The sequence below is a fragment of the Cnephaeus nilssonii genome (assembly GCF_951640355.1).
Source record: "Cnephaeus nilssonii genome assembly, chromosome: 15".
Lineage (NCBI taxonomy): Eukaryota > Metazoa > Chordata > Mammalia > Chiroptera > Vespertilionidae > Cnephaeus > Cnephaeus nilssonii.
The window spans coordinates 17,896,508-17,915,026 of record NC_137086.1 but is presented as its reverse complement, the minus strand read 5'-3'; the positions used below and the strand labels follow the sequence as shown (position 1 = coordinate 17,915,026).

Here is an 18,519-nt window from a genome sequence, read left to right as displayed (position 1 = left end):
AAAGTACTTTTCTTTCTTTTGATAGTTTAGGAAAGTTTCAGGTTCATGACTCATAAGTAATACTGCCAAGTAAATGTGTTAGATTATTGGCAAACTTGGAAAAAAAAACTTGTCAAGTTTCTCATATGAGCTCTAAGATTTCAGAGCAATGCAGTTGTTTTGTGCAGTGACTATTGTTTAACTGTCCAAGAACTGACCCCACTCTTTGCTTTGCTAGGACCTCTCCCAGAGTCTCGCGAGTGCCTGGGGCAAGTGAGAGTACCTTGTTTAGCACTTGTTTAGCTTCTTGGTTATTCCACCTCTGCACCAGATCCTACCGGCAGGCTCAACCTTGGTTCATTTTCTAAGACCAGTCATGACCTAGTGAGGCTCACTATTTGCCAGAAGACTACTCTACGCTTTACTCTTTTGGTGTCTGACTGAGTCTCTAGATATTCCCTGATCCTGGATCCCTGGTCACCATGCTTTGCTCAAATGTGCAGAGAGCCCTGTTAACTTCATATAGGTTGCTATAGAGTCCATTACTGTTCTGTGAATACTTCATTCTGCTGATACCTTGGATGTAGCCTAGACATCTACAGGAGGGCATGTGCCCCTACCCCCACCCCCACCCCTCAGGCTGACCTAATTCCAGTGGCAGGTCTGGTTAAAGGCCCTGCACCCTCCATGTGCCCGTCCTGCTAGACTTGGTTGGCGAGGCCCTGTGCAGCCTGATCACTGGAAATGACAGTAAGACAAGGTGGGGGAGTCACAGGTGGTTTACTTACCCTTTCGGGTCAGGCTTGGGTTAGCAGTAGTGCTAAGGGTGTCTGACTGACAGCTTAGGCCCACTCCCCTTAGGCCTAAGTCATCAGCCAGACATCCCCCAAGGGCTCCCGGACTGCAAGAGGGTGCAGGCCAGGCTGCGAGACCCTCACACCCCCGAGTGCACAATTTTCATGCACTGGGCCTCTAGTGTGTAGATAAGGAAGGATACAAATAGAATAGAAAAATTTGAAGGACTCTGGCCAGTTTGGCTCAGTGAATAGAGCGTCGGCCTGCAGACTCGGGGGTCCCAGGTTCGATTCCGGTCAAGGGCATGTACCTTGTTTGCGGGCACATCCCCAGTAGGGGGTGTGCAGAAGGCAGCTGATTGATGTTTCTCTCTCATTGATGTTTCTAACTTTCTCTCCCTCTCCCTTCCTCTCTAAAAAAATCAATAAAATATATTTTTAAAAAATTTGAAGGAAAGGGGATAAAAGAAGATATGTATGTAGGGATTTGGGATAAGGAATAACATTTGAAGACCGTGGTTGTGCTGAAGGAGTGAATGCATGAATTTAAATCATACACAGCATCTAGTGGTGTGCTTACCCACCATTTATTTTAAAACCAGTTATTTGCAAATTGTCAAAACAAGCAATATGATAATACAATTACCAACCGTGAGAGAACTTTCTGTAATTCAAAGGACTTCAAAACCTAATTAAAAATCCCAAGGCTATAAATGAAAATATTATTATTTTACAAGTAAGTTTAAAAAAATATTTTTCAAAAATAACTTGGTGCATTACAACTATTATTACTTGCAAATAAAATAAATATGTCAAGAAGTTAATAATTAGATAATCCTTCTTTGCTCTTCTGACATATTTGGAAGACGTACATGCTATATTTCCTATGGCACATCTTCGATAAAGAATTTAATTTCAAGGAACTAAATATTGTTCATTTTATTTAGTCACTGGAAATGAGTCTCTGCTTCTAGGGTCACTTACCATTTATTATTAAACACATATAAAATCAATGCTGCTTCAGGGAGTATTAAAAGCAAAGTCTTTAGCTTATGTCACCCTTTGCTTGTAGGAGACTATTTTAATATCACTTTTAGATGTAGAACAAACTTAGAAACAAATCGATCTTGGAAACAATTCATAGAAACGTGTTCCCCTTTACAAATCACTCCTAGGTAGGACACTGCTCATAATAATAGAGGCTTATCACAGTCGCACCTTGGTTTGGATACAAGGGTCTTTCCAGGGGCTGTTGTTTCTCTGTGCACTTTACTGGGAGAACTGAGAGAGATTTTCAGTTCTCTGTAACCTAAAACATTTCTCAGCTGCTAATGACAGAGGAAATGGACTCTGCTGCTTCTTAAATTTTGGCTGTTTTTATCCCATTAGTGAAAGTTATCATTGAACGAAGGGGTGAAATCTCATCAGGAATGAGAAGCTCTAGAATCTTTGATCTATTTTTCCCCCTTTCTGTCAATATTTTCCATGAATGTGTTCACAAGCTGTGACAAAGCAAACTCGATGACAAAGGAGAAAAAAATGAATAATTAAAAAAATGTTTTGACAAATAAAAATGATGATATATTAGCATCAAACTAAGTATTCAGCAAAGGAGAAATGGTCCTTATTTGTCAAATACCAAACCCCTAAACTTTGAGGTAGGAATGCTGGGTGCATGTGGAGACCCAGATCACAGCACCTCCCAGCGAAAGGTGACTGTCACCTTCACCTGAACTGCACTTTCTCTCAAACTTCCTTTAACCCGCAGAGCTGGTGTCTTCTGTCTCCTGTGACTTCCAGTAGGTGATGTCCTCCATCCATCATTCTTTTATGATGGGACCAGCGATTTGGTGGTGTTTTTAAGACTCAGCTAAACAGTAATTTATGACATTTGTCCAAAAACCAACATAGTTCCAAGTTCAAGAGCAAAAAGAAAAAAAGAAATCACCAGCAGTTGCTACTTTAGAGCTCAAGACGTTGTTTCCTGGAGGATTTCATGTCTACTGTTTGGTTCTCTGTTTCAGAGCACGAATTGCGTTTCAGACAAAAAACCTGTGGTGGAGGGGGAGTGTTGGGTGTGTTGGGAGAGAACCCACGGTGGAAGAATGCTGGGGAGGAACAAGAGGTTCGTTTCTCTAGTCAGACACCCACGTGAGGAGGCAGTGATTCTGAGAACATGTCACACAGAGAACGTGGTCCTGATGCACCGAGAGCTGGGGAGGCAGCAGGAGCTGCTTTGTGGTTTGAAGATGACACAGAGACACTTCTCCAGGGACCTCAGGACCAGGGGTCAGTGCAGCTTGACCGGGACTCTTCCCTGATGCCCGAACTTTAAAAGCATCTCGTTACATCACCACACGAGGCAACGCCATGCAACCTCGCACCCATCATCACTGCTATGGAGTTTTTTCATTCGGCACTGACATATTTCTCTTCCCAGGGCCTAAAGGGCATCTTCAGCACCGTGTCTGGTCCTGGCTGAGGTCCCAATGAATGGAATCCCATAACTCTTGGGCAGTCCATGGGCTTGTTTTGTGTCCACTGTCCTTGTTGGCACCTCACACTTGTTTCCTGCTAGCACCATAGGTACGTCACCTGCATCCTTTGCTTGCTTACTCTGTTCCCTGTGGAGGTCAGTATCTGCAGATGACTTGCTGTTACTGATGGAAAATACACAGAGGAAGCCTTCACCTGTTCTCATGTACTGGTCTTCATGACACCGTACTCCTCTTGTCCAGCTGTATGTCCACAGACAGGTTTCACCATCTATAACCTGTTTTTAGCAAGAATCCTCTATGGTGGGATCATATTCAGCTACAAAGTGGTTCTGGATTAGCGGGATTGTCAGCACGCTTTTCCCAACACCTCCTGCTCCAAACACCACCAGTTTGCACTCAGCCATTTCACACAAGCAAGAACCTCAAGCTCTGGTGACTCACTGCGCAAGGATTTAGAGCCACCACTGGGAAAAATGTTGGAGACCCTGGAGCCGCCATGAACCGAGATTTGGTGGGTTTTCTCCTTGATCTGTGACCCACTTAAGCAACTGCATTGCATCCTGACTGCAGCTTTGGGAGGGCTTTTCGTTTAGATGGTCCTCATCGGTACTTCCACCCTTTAGTACCTATTTCTACTTGGTATTGTCTTTATTTGGTAGTTTAGATGTAGATTAATTACGACCATAGGGTTTCCAGATATCTGTTGAGTTTGACTGTATTGGAATAGCATTAACATTTGCATGACTTGACATTTATTGGGATGTGTTTATTGTTGTTGAAAGAAAATGGGAGGGCTTTGAGGGAGGGTGGCAGGGAGTGGGAACCAGCTAGGAGAGATGAGAATAGAGGCTGGCATGGCTGTCCTGGGTGGTTAGAGCTAACGTTGTCGAGGATCATGGCACTGAACTCTTGAATGGGGTGAACTTGGTTGAGCACAATGAGGAAAAGGCTCCCTTTCCCCTCCCATCTCAGCCTTCAAACACGCTCTGCCCAGTTTCTCCTCACCACTCTGGCTGGCATCGTGGTCTGACTTGATGGCTTTTCACTCACTTTCAGAAATCAGAAAAGTTTTATTTTGAGGTATAAAGAAGTCTGACTCAATGTGAATAACAACTTTCATCATATAGTCGTGTCAGAACGTCTCCCCTCCCCTGCCCAGGGCTGACCTGGGAACCAAGCGGGGAGGGGTTGGCTTGTTTTTTCTCTCTGCCTCCATCACATTCCCTCTTGCTCTGCATCCTTTCCTCCTTCTAGGTTGAGGTCGACCCTGCTAACATTTTTTGGGGACACTCAGGGTACACGCCAATCCAGTCTTTCAAAGGGCAAATCAGTCCTTCAGAGTTAAGGTTACTTTCTCTCTACAACCTGGAATAAAAATAACGTTTCTTAAACAAAACAAAACAAAAACCCAACAACAAGCAATACCCAGGGCACACAGTTTAACACTCTAACATCAGATTAAAAACAATTAACTCACCTTTGGGTTTACCCTGGTCAAATCAATCAGGAAATTGAGCAATTATGTGTGTTTGCTTAAATTATGTAGACAATTATCTTAATAGACCACATTGTTTTTGCTTTTGTAGATCCAACCCGAATCTGACTTGTGGTTTATTTATTTAAGTCCACAACATTTTGATGAGGCTATTTTGATGCAGCAATATTGATGCAGGTCTTCTGATGTCAAGACATTAATTAAAAAAAAAAAGAAGGGAAAAACCTTGTTAAACTTACAGTTTTAAAACATTACAATATGGGTAGAACAGACATCCCCATTTCCTAAAGTCTTGCCCCATCTTAACCCCATTCACAATGAAATGTTCCTTCTCTAAAAACAGCAGAAGAAATTTTAACATCTCTGGAGGGAGAAAACAAATGAAAAACAAAGACCTGAAAAAATAAAGTTCCAAGGAGTAGGACACTTCAGTTTTAACATTCATTCTTGTAACACCCTCATCAGTGCAAATTTGGGGGAGTCTGTCTGATTTTGTGGAATATTGTTGGATGGTATGGTTCTTTTGTCCTAATACTCTTGAGACTATAGAAAATTGGGGATAAATACCCTTATGAGAACTTTATACAATAGGCATATCAGAAAATAGAACGTAATGCATATGACTAATATTAATTGTGCAACCTGCATGAGACAAAAAGTACCATCACTTACAGAGTCCATTTATCTCATCCAAATGTGATTCAAGACTCCTGGCTTCTGTTCAGTTACAAACTCCTCTGAATTGTCTGCATCTCTTTCTTTCTGTGAACCTTGCGGAGCCTCTATTTATGCCACCTCGTCTCCTGAATGCGCCCTTTCAATCTCCCATCGTGTCACCTTCTGGCAGCTTATCCTTGTGCTCAGTAGAGCTTTCTTATTTTTTCACTCATTCCTCCCCCAATTCAATGGGAAGTGGTCTTACTGTTTTCCTTTATTTCTTTTCTTCATTTTTTGTCCCTGTGTGGGTCAGAGATTTCCCATCTCCGCTGAATTTCTTCTCCTCGGAATTAGACCTTCAAACTCAAGTCTTCAAATGGTAACAGTCTATTATATTAAATCTTTTATTACTCTCTAGTGAAGTTAATTTGTATAATTGCAGTATAAGATACAGTAAAATAGGAGAGATAATTAACAAGTTAATAATTCATCAACAATTACTACACACAGCACATGAACTAATTTTAAATGCCTGATTTGAATCCACTTTTAAGGAGATCAAATGTTAAATAAGCGGGGCACATGTGTATAGGTCAATTCTAATAGGTGATTCATTAAAGTTACACCTGTTTGGAAGAATTGTGGCTAAATATACATCACTTGAAAGTTACTATTTTAACAATTTTCAAGTGGACTGTGGCATTAAATACATTCACATTATGTGCAACCAGCACCCACCTCCCAAACAGAAACTCAGTACCCATGAAACACTCCCCATGTCCTCCCCCACAGCCCTTGGCAATCACCATTCTACTTTTCATCTCCATGATTTTGACTACTCTAGGTACCTCAAATAACTGGAATTATACAGTACTTGTCCTTTTGTGTCTGGTTTCACTTAGCATAATGTCTTCAAGGTACATCTATATTGTGGCATCTGTCAGAATTTCACTCCTTTTTAAGGTGGAATAATATTCCGTTGTATGCATATGGCACATTTTGCTTATCTGTTGATGGACATATGGGTTGTTTCCATTTTTTGGTTATAAAGCCACACCTTTTGAAAAATAACTGAGTTATAATTTACATGCAATAATATGCACTTGTTTTAAGCTTAACGTTTGATAAATGTATATATACACCTACATAGTCACTGTCATAATCAAGTTATAGAGTATTTCCATTACAGGCCTCCAGAAGTTTCCCTCATCTCCTTCTGCAGTTAACTCTACTACCCCAAACCTTCACATGCCCCGGGTACCACCGAACTGCTTTCTGTAAACTCTAGATTAGTTTTCAGGCCTTATTAGACCTGAAGGCTCTAGGTCAATAATGAGACAAAGAATTCAGAATGAAGGTACATACAATATGTACTTATAGTCCTAAAGGAAGCAAGAAAATTATTCTACAGTTTTTCAGACTCAGAGCAGCCTCTTCCTCTTGTTTGTTGAAAAAACTTTCCACATTTGTTCTTGGTTCTGTCGTAATATGAATAGTAAGGACATGCAGTGCTGACAATCATAGAAAAAAAGAGAACGTAGAGGGTTTCACCATCCCAAGATGCCTTGGCACATAGGACACTGAAAGTCTGCAAAAAGAAAATAATAGATAAAATTTGGTGTATTCAGTTCTGCACGCTCTTAATTTCAGATGAGAAAATTAAGAATATGCCAAAGCAGGAATTTAGGCTGTTCAGAGTGTTCATTGCTGCTTTCCATCACAGGGTCCTTGAAGGTTACATTGTTAGAACTATCATAATGTTAGGTAAGTGTCTCCTGCTGAAAGTTGTTTCCGTTCATTTTTCCGAGACCAGCATTTGACACCTAGAACACAGCCAGGCCCATGTTTGGCAGTGTCTTCCCCTCCCAGCTGTTCTGATACCTTGTAAGGGTGAGGCCATGGCCAGTCGGTCACCTGACTATGCCCCTGGGTGGCCTGGCACCGCTTCTGCTCAGGATGGTTCCACCTAATCATGACCCTGATCTGATGATTAAAATGAAGATTCATCCCCATCAAACTTGCATAATTAGGATTAACTATTCTTCACAAATAAAAGCTAAGTTGTGATCTTTGACTATGCCTGTTTCTTGATTATTTTTTTTTTGAAATGAGATAAATGGGAAGATAGCGCCCTTTCCTTTTTTGACAAGCAAGCCACCGTTCCTTAAATTCTTGACTCACCATATGGATTTCTAGATTCTTTTTGTTTTTGTTTCATCAGCTCTTTGTATAGCCCTAATTATTGAATAAAATTAGTTATTAGCTTAGCTTTTCTCAAGAAATTTTCACTCGTGTGCCTCATCATTGTCTTACTATTGCTTTATAAGGTTTTCCACATTCACTATATGTGATACTTTGACAGTCAGATATTTTTCTGGTCCTGTATTTCAGTAGTTAATTTATTTTTTTGCAATTTTAACATTTTCTGATTACTTATATCCTTAGGTGGTCTATAGGCTGAATAATGTACTTTTCCATTTTTGGTTACTTAACTGTCACTGTGATATACTATATATGTGGAAAATTTAAATACATTGTTAAACAAGAGAACTTTTCCCATCTAAATGACTAATATGAACATAATGCTCAAGGGCTAGGAAGCACTCTTTAAAAGTAATTTATATTCTTTTTCTAATTTTGAACCAAGTGCTGAAAATTAATTCTGTAGGTTAACTTTTCTAAATATATGAGTGAGCAAACATATTTACACCTTCTTTCATCTCTTCTCTAGGAGTTGGTGGGAAGTAAAGGTCTGAAATGAATAGATTTGGGAGGACTAATTAGTAGAATCCAGCTGTGGGAGGTATACTGAAGTGCGTGTTGATGGACTGACCCAGGCAGGTGAGGCCAGGCCAGCAGGGAGCCTGTGGCTTTGCCAGATCGGCTTCGATGTTAGGAAGCTAGACTTTGGTGATGGGAAGGAGAGTTGCTGGAAAGTCAGCTAAGGTTGCTGACAGGAAATATTAAGTGAAGGCGTTTAGGGAATAGGAAGTGGGAGCTGGATTCTCTTAAAAAAGCAGTCCGACCCAAGTACCAGGAGCTAGAGGAAAGGGTGCGCATACGGAAATGGGGCCACAGCCTGGGTGGGACAAGGTCGACCGATGGTTGTCCTGGAAGCTGTGGGGCACCTTGCAGTTTCCGGGTACCATGTGGGAGGAGAGGCGTGTGGAAGGCATTGAAGGGAAATGTTGCTATGTTATAATTTTCCTGGTGACAAGCATCCTACAATTTAAACTGTTTTCTCCTGTTACTCTTTCATGTTTACAGTAATTATTTAAAATCTACAAAAGCACCAATTAACAATTTGTTTCACACCATAGTTTCTTGCTAATCTCATCACTGTCCCCACAAAGAAGTATAATCAGTTTCCTCATAGGCATCTTCCTTTGGAGGACTTTTATAGATTATGTTGAGTGCCAAGGTTACTATACGTGTGCAAAAATAAATTGACTAAGAAAAGGGATTTAAATCTTGTGTTTTGCAATGGAGTATTCATAATTAAAAAAAAACAAATCCTCACCCAAGGATATGTATGTATTGACTGAGAGAAAGAAAGAGAGAGAGAGAGAGAGAGAGAGAGAGAGAGAGAGAGAGAGAGACATCAACCTGAGAGAGAAACATCAATCGGTTGCCTCCTGTACATGCCCCACCAGGGATCGAACTTACAACTCAGGTATGTGCCCTGACAGGGAATTGAACCTGGAGCCTTTTGAGATGCTGAACACGCTCCAACCAACTGAGCCACCTGGCCAGGGATGCAATGGAATATTCAAAGTGTCTGGGGTGATATCAGGTAATTTGAATTTAATTAAAAGTAAAAAGCATTCTATGTGGAAATTTTCACTAAAATCCTGAGGCCACTAAAGCTAAACCAGTAGCAATTTATGTGTACTAGTAAACATATGGCAAATTTGACAGTGTTACATGTGAGTCCTAAGAGTAAGTAATTTTCATTTCCACTAACACATACCGCACAGACAAATGGAGATACCAGTAAGGAAAAAACCCACAATTTTGCTTTAGCTGTGTACCTAATTAGGAGAGTCTGAGTCACTTCGATAGTGTTTCCTAACTTTGTGTGTGTAAATACATAGAAAAAAAAATAGATCTTTGATACTTTTAGAGCATCACTTTTGAGTAATGTTCAGATAGGTAAATATCAGCTAAGCTAGAATACTTTCTCATCAACCCCAAAGCTATTAACCATCGGGTAATTAGTTCTAGCTTTTGGCCAAGTAGAGCACAACATCAGCTGATGAAAATAGAGAGGGAATAATGTTGCCTTTAAATAATTACCAACCGTTTCTTAGGCTCAGTCATAGATGTATTTTGTTTAATATGGAACAAATCATTGAAATAAGAGACAACATTCTTTGGCATAGTAAATAGGAAATTTTGGTATTAACATGTATTCTTGAGGATAGGTTTTCAAGACATGGACAAAGCATACCGAGGAAATCTTGTATTGTTAACTTCAGATTTATTTTTCAAAATATAAATTCATCTTTCATGATCCAACTACATCCCACTTCCTAAATGAAGTATGTGATTACTACAGTCCGAAGATATAACTCCGATCAACCGCTTCAGCTGTAGACCAGCTCAAGCCATTCTGTTTAACAAGACCCAGGACCGAAGTTTAAACCTGGGATACAAACTCTTGTGAACCCTTAAAGGGCTACCTGTTAAAACCCCACCCCAAATCTTGGATCAGACAGACAGATTTGAGCCTTACCTCCGGTCTTCTTGCAATCAACTGACAAAAAGCTCCATTCTTTTCTCTAGTGCCATAGCATTGGCTACTGTGTGCTTCAGGCAGAGACCCTGTCTGCTCACAGTCCTAGGTTTGTATTGCCTCTACATATTCACACTCCCTTCTAATCACACTCACTTTTCTCCCCATTTTCTTTTATTATGGCAGTATACACATGACATAAAATTACCATCTCAACCATTTCAAGTATACAACTCAGGGTATGAAGTACATTCATATTTTTGTGCAACCATCCATCTCCAGAATTCTTTCCATCTTGCAAAATTTAAACTTATATGCCCCTTCATTAGTAACTCTCTACTCCCATTCACTCCTTTTATTTCGTATAAATGGTTTCCTTTGGCCTTATCACAACTACATTGTAAACCTCTTGTGAGGAGCAGCCGTGTATTACTTATGTAACATACAGATATGGTACTTACTGTCAGGCACTGTTCTGAGTGCTTTGCAAATATTAACTTACATAATTATTCATTTTTGCATGTTCCAGAGGGTCTAGCACGAGCTTTGCACGTGGGAGACCTTAGGTATTTGTGGAATGCATTTCGGTATCACTTAAGCATTTCCAACCGACTCGGCCTGTTATTCTGGTTGGAAAGATACAAAAGGAGCAGGTTACCCTGGGGAAGTGACATGTGCTTAATCTGACGGTAGGTCGCAAGTTTAAAGAAGCTCTTTATTTTAGCCTCTTTTAGGCCAGGTACCCACTAAGAGAAGCTAAGAGGGAAGTTATTTCTGAACCATAGAGGCTACACGAAGTGACTTAATGCAGTTAAGGTTATCCTTTCTATGGGGACCCACGGTCGATCCCGCAAAGATTCTGCAAAGGGAAGACCCCAGGCTGAGCGGCCCAGGACAGACCCAAGCCTGCTCGCCTGGAGGGGCGGGGCCAGCGGGCGGGGCGGGGTTCCGAGGGCGGGGCCCGGGGACGGGGCGGGGCGGGGCGGCGCGCGTCCGCACCGGGCGGCGATGGCGGCGGACGGCGACTGGCAGGAATTCTATGAGTTCCAGGAGCCGGCCCGCAGCCCCCGGGACCAGGAGAGCTATCACGCGGGCCCCGAGGCCGGGCCCGGGCCGGGCGGGGCTGGCGGCGGCTTTCCGGCGCTGGCCCGCAGCCTGGAGGAGAAGCTGAGCCTGTGTTTCCGCCCCTCGGGTCCGGGCGCCGAGCCCCCGAGGGCGGCTGTGCGGCCCATCACCGAGTGCAGCCTCCTGCAGGGGGACGAGTGAGTGCGGGCCCGGGCCGGGAGCGGGCGGGAGCCTCCCCTGCCCCTCGCCCAGACCGCCGGCCCTGGGTCCGCTGCCCGGCGGGACCCCGGCGGCAGGCTCCGCCCCGCGCCCTCCTTCCGTCTCCCCGGGCCTCGAGTCCCCGCCCCTCCCCGCGCGCCCTGCTCCCTCCCTGGGGCTCGGCCTCTGCGTGCCGGCGACTTAAATCCCCTGCTGCCCGGTTCCCCACCTTACACCGCCGCCGCCCCTCCGGCCTGGAAACCACCCCTGGTTTGGCTTAGAGGGAATCTCCCTGTAGAGCCCGTCGTTAGAGGCAGTCCCTCCTCGGCACAGGTGTAGCCATTCATTCATTCAGCAGTTACGGAGTCCGTTAAGTGCCCGAGGCTGCTTCGCACTGGGCACACCAACCCTCGCACGTAGGGCGCAACCGAGGCTGGGAGCTAGATTGTAAACAAATATTTGTCTGGGTGTGACAAATGCACTAATGGATAGATGTATAAAATTTAGGAGATTTAAAAGTGTGTGTGTGTGTGTGTGTGTGTGTGTGTGTGTGTGTGTGTGTGGTGGGGAGTCAGGAAAGTCTTGATAGAGAATGAAATGGGAAAATTGGATCCTGATGGGAGTGGGAGTTTGCTTGGCAGGTGAAGGAAGGTTCAGCATTCCAGCTCGAGGGCGCAGCACGTGCAGAGGTACCGGTGTTGAGGCAGCATTTAAGCCACAGCAATTTATTGGGTCCACCTGACAGCCCAGGTGTGGCGCAGGCTTCCACAGAAGCCGAAAGGCAGAGCTGTGGGTATGAATAGCGGGGATCTTCTATTCTGGTGGGGAAGACCAATACACAAATAAGTAATTATTACCGAATTATGTAAGTGTAATGTTGGGGAGTTCACAGGGTTTGATGAGAGCTGGGAGAAGGAAGGGATAGAGTTCCTGGGCGCACTTCATTTAACCACTTTGAATCCCAATTGTAATTTGGTTAAATAAGGATTGTGATTATGTACCACGGGACCAAAAGGGGGTTAAAAATGGCGAGAGTGAAAAAACTTGCAGCAGACTGTGATGTCAGGGAGAGGCGCCCCTGGAGAGGCTGTGGGTGAAATTGCTGGAGTAAATAACTGAGGACGTGGGTGTGGATGAGTTTTCAGAACATTGGTGGGAGGGAGAGAATAGAGTTTAGGGAAGAATTCTCATGAGATAAAGCTCCATGGGCGTAGACAGGGGCTTCTGGCTTGATGATCTCCTTTCCTCTTTGAGGCAGATTATCAGGAATAAGGTAGGAAGCTTGAGAAGGGGGGGGGGGGAGGGGGGAGGCGGGGGGGGGGGGGGCGTTGGGAATGGGTGCCTGTAAGCATGACCTAGCCGTGGTTTGGGCCCAGCTGTATTTGGAGACTATATCTTTTACTTTTACCTGTGTACAGTGTTCAGGTGTAGAGGGAGGAATTTATGATTAGATGTTGTACACAAAGATATGCACTCAGTGGCAATATATGACATTTAAAAAATTCTGTTCCTAAAAAGAAGATAGTATTAAGTGTGTGTGTGTGTGTGTGTATGTATACCTGTCTGTCTGTCTATATAATATAATATGTATATATAGGAATCACTAGACTCAGGACATTTTCTGGATTTATTATGAGTTTGGGTTTATCAAGAGTAACTTCTCAAAACAGATTAGTGGTTTGTACACAGATAGTTAAAGTTCCTTATTTTTGTTTCACTTGTACTGTCTGGAAAGTAGTGTATTTTAGCCTTTGCTTAAATCTTAGGATGATGTAAAACTTAAAAACAATTTTTGTTACTCTTGAAAATGGTTTTTAGTGGATGATACGTTGGTAATGTGTGTGGCTTGATTTAGGAATGCATGAGGAATCTCTCTCTTCCAGGGCTGGGCTGGTTACTCTCATTATCCCCTTTCTATTGCATACATCTGCTTTGCATTGCTTGTTAGAGTCCATTTCATGCTCCTTTCACCAGAGAGTTGAGAATTCTTGCACTCAGATATTGCCTTGAATATCTTCGGGCATGTTATTGAACTTTCCTGAGTCCCAGTTTTAGTTTTAGTTAAATACAGGGATTGTACTTATCTGCTAAGGCTAGAAGGGTCTGTTGTAGGATTCAGTGTCGATGGGACTTTGACCTTGGAAAGAGCTGTCTCGCCAGGTGTTTATGACTGCTCGTAATACTTGACGATAAGGATGAAGGCAAGTCCTGTCCTAACTGGAGAATTCTAGAAATCTTGCACTTCAGTGGGCCCGCCCTACTTCCTTCCAACTGCAATTGTTCTGACCTTGGTGGAGATAGGGGACTATTGATTGTCCTGCCCCTTCTGGACAGATCAAATTCAGTCACAGTCACTTTTGCTAGGTGAGTATTCCAGTCCACTTGTCCTTTTATCACAGCCTCGTGGATGTGAAGGGGCAAACAAGCCGTCCCCCAAAACTCTGGACTTTCTTCACCTCCTACTGGGGTTTCTGACCAGGGTTAGGTATATAGTCAGTGATTCAGTATTGGAAAGTCTCGTACCCAGGAAGGCGTGGGCCTCAAACCCAGCAAATTTCACAGTCCAGAAGGGTTGCTTCCAGTGTGAGCATGTTGGCAGTAGAGGAGATTATGATTCCAACAGAGAGGGGAATAGGAATGAACCAAGCATATGGGAGATTTGCTGGGTAAACAGGCCAGTTTTCCAGAGCCTTTGGGTTTACATTTTCAATGAGGCTAATGTGAGTTCCAAAGCCAAAAACATCATGTTGGGATTTTATGGTTTTGGCAGTTGTGGTCCTATTGCTTCATCTCTTTAGCACCAAATCCCAATGCATTAAATCAAGCATGTTGCTGCTTTATTTTGAAGCTTGTGTTCTTATTTCTAGGCCTCTAGTGGTCTTGCTTTTGTATCCTAATGGCTCACACACTTGTAAATAACCCCCACCTAATTATGTCATGGCTTATTCACAGTGAGATACCCATTATAAATTTTAGGGTGTTTTTTTCTTTAAGACATGTATGTGCATACCTCTAGCTGGCAAGTAGCTTATAGATGTAATGTTTAACTTTACTTCAATTAAATTTCATGTCATTTGTATCTCCGAAGTCAGTGTTTTTCATACAAGGTCATGTTTTATTATGCTGGTTATTACCTTGGTACCGAAACCTGCATTTTGGTCGTGAAATTGGAGTTCGCTGTCCTTATCTCGTGTGCTTTGGGACTCAATACAACTCATTTAAATTAATGTTTAGAGTAATTGAGCTGGAAGGAATGTCTGTTTCTTGTTCAAGCCTCTCATTTTATAGAAGGGAGGCTAATACAGAGAGGTTAAGGGACAGGCCAAAGACTCGTTTGAGGAAGATGGAGACCAGAGTCTATGTTTTCCTGAATATTAGTCAAGTGCTCTATTGCCTCCCACAAGTGCTGCTTGAGGTGGGGTGACTGCACTGCATAGCACCTGTGTGTATTATATTTGAACTCCCTTTCTTTCCCTTTTCATTTTATCAGTTTTAGTCCTTAGTCTATTATATTACAAATTAGATATTCAACCCTGATCTAACATTACAACCGAATCCTTTTTCCCAGAAGGGATAACAGATCTGCTAGAGAGATTATTTACTCTATGGAATGGTCTATATTGTTTGAAACTTGTAGAAAATTAAAGTATAGTGTATTTACTACCAGGCTGTAATGACTTAACTTCCCTGTGCTTTAGTTTCCTTGTGTGTAAAATGGGATAATGGTTCTTCATAAGACTGGCTTTTTAAAATACTGATTTGATAGAAAAACATCGATTGGTTGCCTCCTGCATGTGCCCTGCCTGGGGATCGAACCCACAACCTTCTGGTGCGGGGGGGGGGGGGGGGGGGGCGATGCTCCAACCAACTAAGCCACACAGGCCAGGGCAGTATTGCTTTTGAGAAGTGAGTGAGTTAATATGTAAGTTGTTTAGAATAGTGCCTGGCACATGTTACCATGGAAAGTGTAAGTTATCAACCTGGGAGAGTTTTCCATTTCACTCCACCTTCCCTCAGGACTTCTTGTCAGCCAATTACATGTTTTTCATTTAGTCTTATTTAGGATGCTCTACTTGGTTGATGTTTTTCTGAGAAACAGTGGGCCTTTTTTTTTTTTCCTTTGATATTTTTTGTTTTTCTTTCACGGTGGTACTGGATATTTGTTTAATAAAAGACATACAGAATACTAACTTTCATTGACTGTAGTTTTCTTCTTTTTAAGGATTTGGAATGCCCTGACAGATAATTACGGAAACGTAATGCCTGTGGACTGGAAGTCATCCCATACCAGGACCTTGCACTTGCTCACTCTGAACCTCTCGGAAAAAGAGGTAAATTGGGAATTGGACCAGTAGTTTCTTAATAACTGAGTCTGATGATGGAACTAACAAGGAGTATTTCTATTTACCCAACATTCATGAGTGGCCTCTTATTTCCAAGCAATTGGACTGGCCCTCTATTGCCATAAACCACTTATTAGCACATCCCTCTAGTTCTTCCCCAGCACACACTCCCTTTTTTATGTTTAGCTACATTTTCATCACCTGTGTATGAACATCAGTAACCAGCCTGTTTTTTCCCCACCTTTAACACAATTTTGATTAGCTGAGAACACTCAGTGAGAACCTTAGCCTTTGGTTTAATACACAATCATGTGCTACTTAGTGATGGGGATGCATTCTGAGAAATGTGTTGTTAGATTTCCTTGTCGTGTGAACATCATAGAATGCCCTCACATAGACCTGTATGGTATAGCCTGCTGCACACCTTTGCTCTGAGGTATGGCCTGTTGCTCCTAGGCTGCAAGCGTGTGCAGTATGCTACTTTATGAAACAACACAGGATGAAATCCAGCACAAGAGAAAATGATGATGTAATTAAGAGACACAAGAAACATGAGCTGTATGAGGTATAACCTGGCACACTGATTTACAGCAAACATTTTTTTATAATTAGAAAGAATATACTCTAAAGTAATGATAAAAAGTATACTGCAGTAAATACATAAACCAGTATCGTAGTTGTTTATTATCATAAGGTAATAGTACAGATCATAATTATATGTGCTCTATTTTTATACAGCGGGCGGCACAGTAGGCTTCTTTACACCAGCATCTCCACAAACACCTGAGTAATGCGTCACTAGGCAACAGGGATTTTTCAGTTGTATTATAATCTTAGGGGACCACTCGGGTCTATGCGGTCAGTTGTTGACCCAAACATTGTTATGTGGCACATGACTGTATTGAGGTACTAGAATATCAACAGAGTTAACTTTTTGATGAATTTAAAGACTTGCTTGTTGCCTAAAGGCTATGTATTGCGGATATTGGGGAACCTTTGAAAGACATTTCAGTTCTGGGCTTTTAAATGAGTTCTTGGCTAACTGAGGTTGCTGTGTTTGCTTGGTGTTATAAAGTAAAGATGCCTGAGGAAGGAAAATGAGCACAGGTGATAAGGCAGCAAGGGGGACAGAAGAGGGAAGATAATTGCTTTAAGTGGAAAATCACAGTGTTGTTTAAGCTGAGGAGAAACGTAGCTAAATTATGTCAGTTTCAGGGCTGGCTGTCTAAGTTCCTCATCAAAGAGCAGTGCAAACCCAGGCGGGATATTTTGGCATGCTCTTATTTCATTAGTGTATTTGTGCAGTTATTGGGAGCTTAATGCAGCAAGCCTGTCCGTATGTTAAATAGTATTGTTAAGGTTTTGTGCAAATGGTTTTCTTAAACATGTGATTCAGAAGAGCTTGCTGCCCGGTATTTTCTAGTAAAATACAGAGTTCTAGTAAAATACTTCCCAGTTTTCAAGTAGATGTAGAATTCTTACTGTTTGTGCTAATTATTGACCCCATTAAGCTGTTTCACAGACTGACCTGATATACCTGTAATGAAAAGGAATGCAACCAAATATCTTATGCTCTGTCTTCTGTTTGTTTAGAACCGAGCTATCATTTTGGACTTAGTTCCAAGTTTCCCTTCCTCTCTGAAGCTTCCTATTACTGATGTAGCCTTTGCTGACCTCATGGAATTATGATTTTAGACTCGAAAGGGACTTGAAAGAACACTTAATCCAACCTCTCACTTGGGGGGAATCCCCATCTGCAGCATGTCTGACAGATGGTCAGTTAGCCATGGCCTGAATCCTTGTACAGAAGGCAAATGCACTCCTCTCTGTGGGAATCTGTTACACTTGTGGGGTGTGAAAACCCTACAGAACGTATTGGTCCCATAGAAATTTAGCCCCATTGTCTCCTAGGTGCTAGTCCCCACAGACTCTGCTCATGTCTCAAATCACTATTGTGTTCCTTTATTAATCATTCTAGAGGCCTGGTGCACGCATTCGTGCACCAGTGGGGTCCCTCGGCCTGGCCTGCACCATCTTGCAATCTGAGACCCCTTGGGGGGGTGTTGGAGAGCCGGTTTCGGCCTGATCTCTGCAAGCCAGGCTGAGGAACCCCACTGGTGCACAAATCGTGCACCGGGCCTCTAGTATGCATATGAAATCTTTGGTTAATCTCTTGCCACCCTCCCCACTTCCCTCTGAGATTCATCAGTCTGTTCCATGTTTCCATGCCTGTGGTTTCTGCTCCTGCATTGAGCGTCTGCCCCCTGGTGGTCAGTGCGCATCATAGCTCCCGGCCAGTTGGCTGGTTGCTTAGGCTTTTATATATACAGTAGGTCCTCGGGTTACTTCGGAGATCCATTCCCACAGTGCAATGTAATGTGATTTTCGCTGTAAGTCGGGACCCACCTACATAAGCACCTACGTCACTCACATGAAACACATACACAGCAGTAATGAAGTGAAACAGTAAAAAAAATTTAAAAGAAAGATAACAATTCCTGACCTTTACTTGTGGTAAATAAATAATAAAAAACATAAAGCACATATGTACATATGTCAAAATGACGGAACTTTTTTTTAAAAAAAATAAATAAATGGGAGATGGTGATGTAACCACGAAACGACATACATCGAGTCCGACGTAACCCGAGGACTGCCTGTATAGATGTCTCTGGGCTGTCATGTGACCTCCTCCGTGGTGTCTCTGTATTTGTCTCTTGAGTAACTACCACTGTGCCTGGCATGTCGTCAGCAC

At 42.6% G+C, this 18,519-nt stretch overlaps 1 protein-coding gene and 1 pseudogene across 3 annotated transcripts in view; one reads left to right on the top strand and one right to left on the bottom strand.

The window, feature by feature from the left end:
- Positions 1–3,118: 3,118 nt before the first annotated feature.
- Positions 3,119–3,675, bottom strand: LOC307111579 (GTPase NRas-like; annotated as a pseudogene). The gene has a single exon. The product of its transcript is annotated as a GTPase NRas-like (transcript).
- Positions 3,676–11,140: 7,465 nt separating this feature from the next.
- The window catches only part of FEZ2 (fasciculation and elongation protein zeta 2), a 37,192-nt gene continuing 29,813 nt past the window's right edge, over positions 11,141–18,519 (top strand). For both annotated transcript variants that reach the window (XM_079792695.1, XM_079792696.1), the window contains exons 1-2: positions 11,141–11,420; positions 15,644–15,752. In XM_079792695.1, coding sequence (XP_079648821.1) covers positions 11,167–11,420; positions 15,644–15,752 — 363 coding nt within the window. In that variant the 5' untranslated portion in view covers positions 11,141–11,166. The remainder of the gene's footprint in view (positions 11,421–15,643; positions 15,753–18,519) is intronic.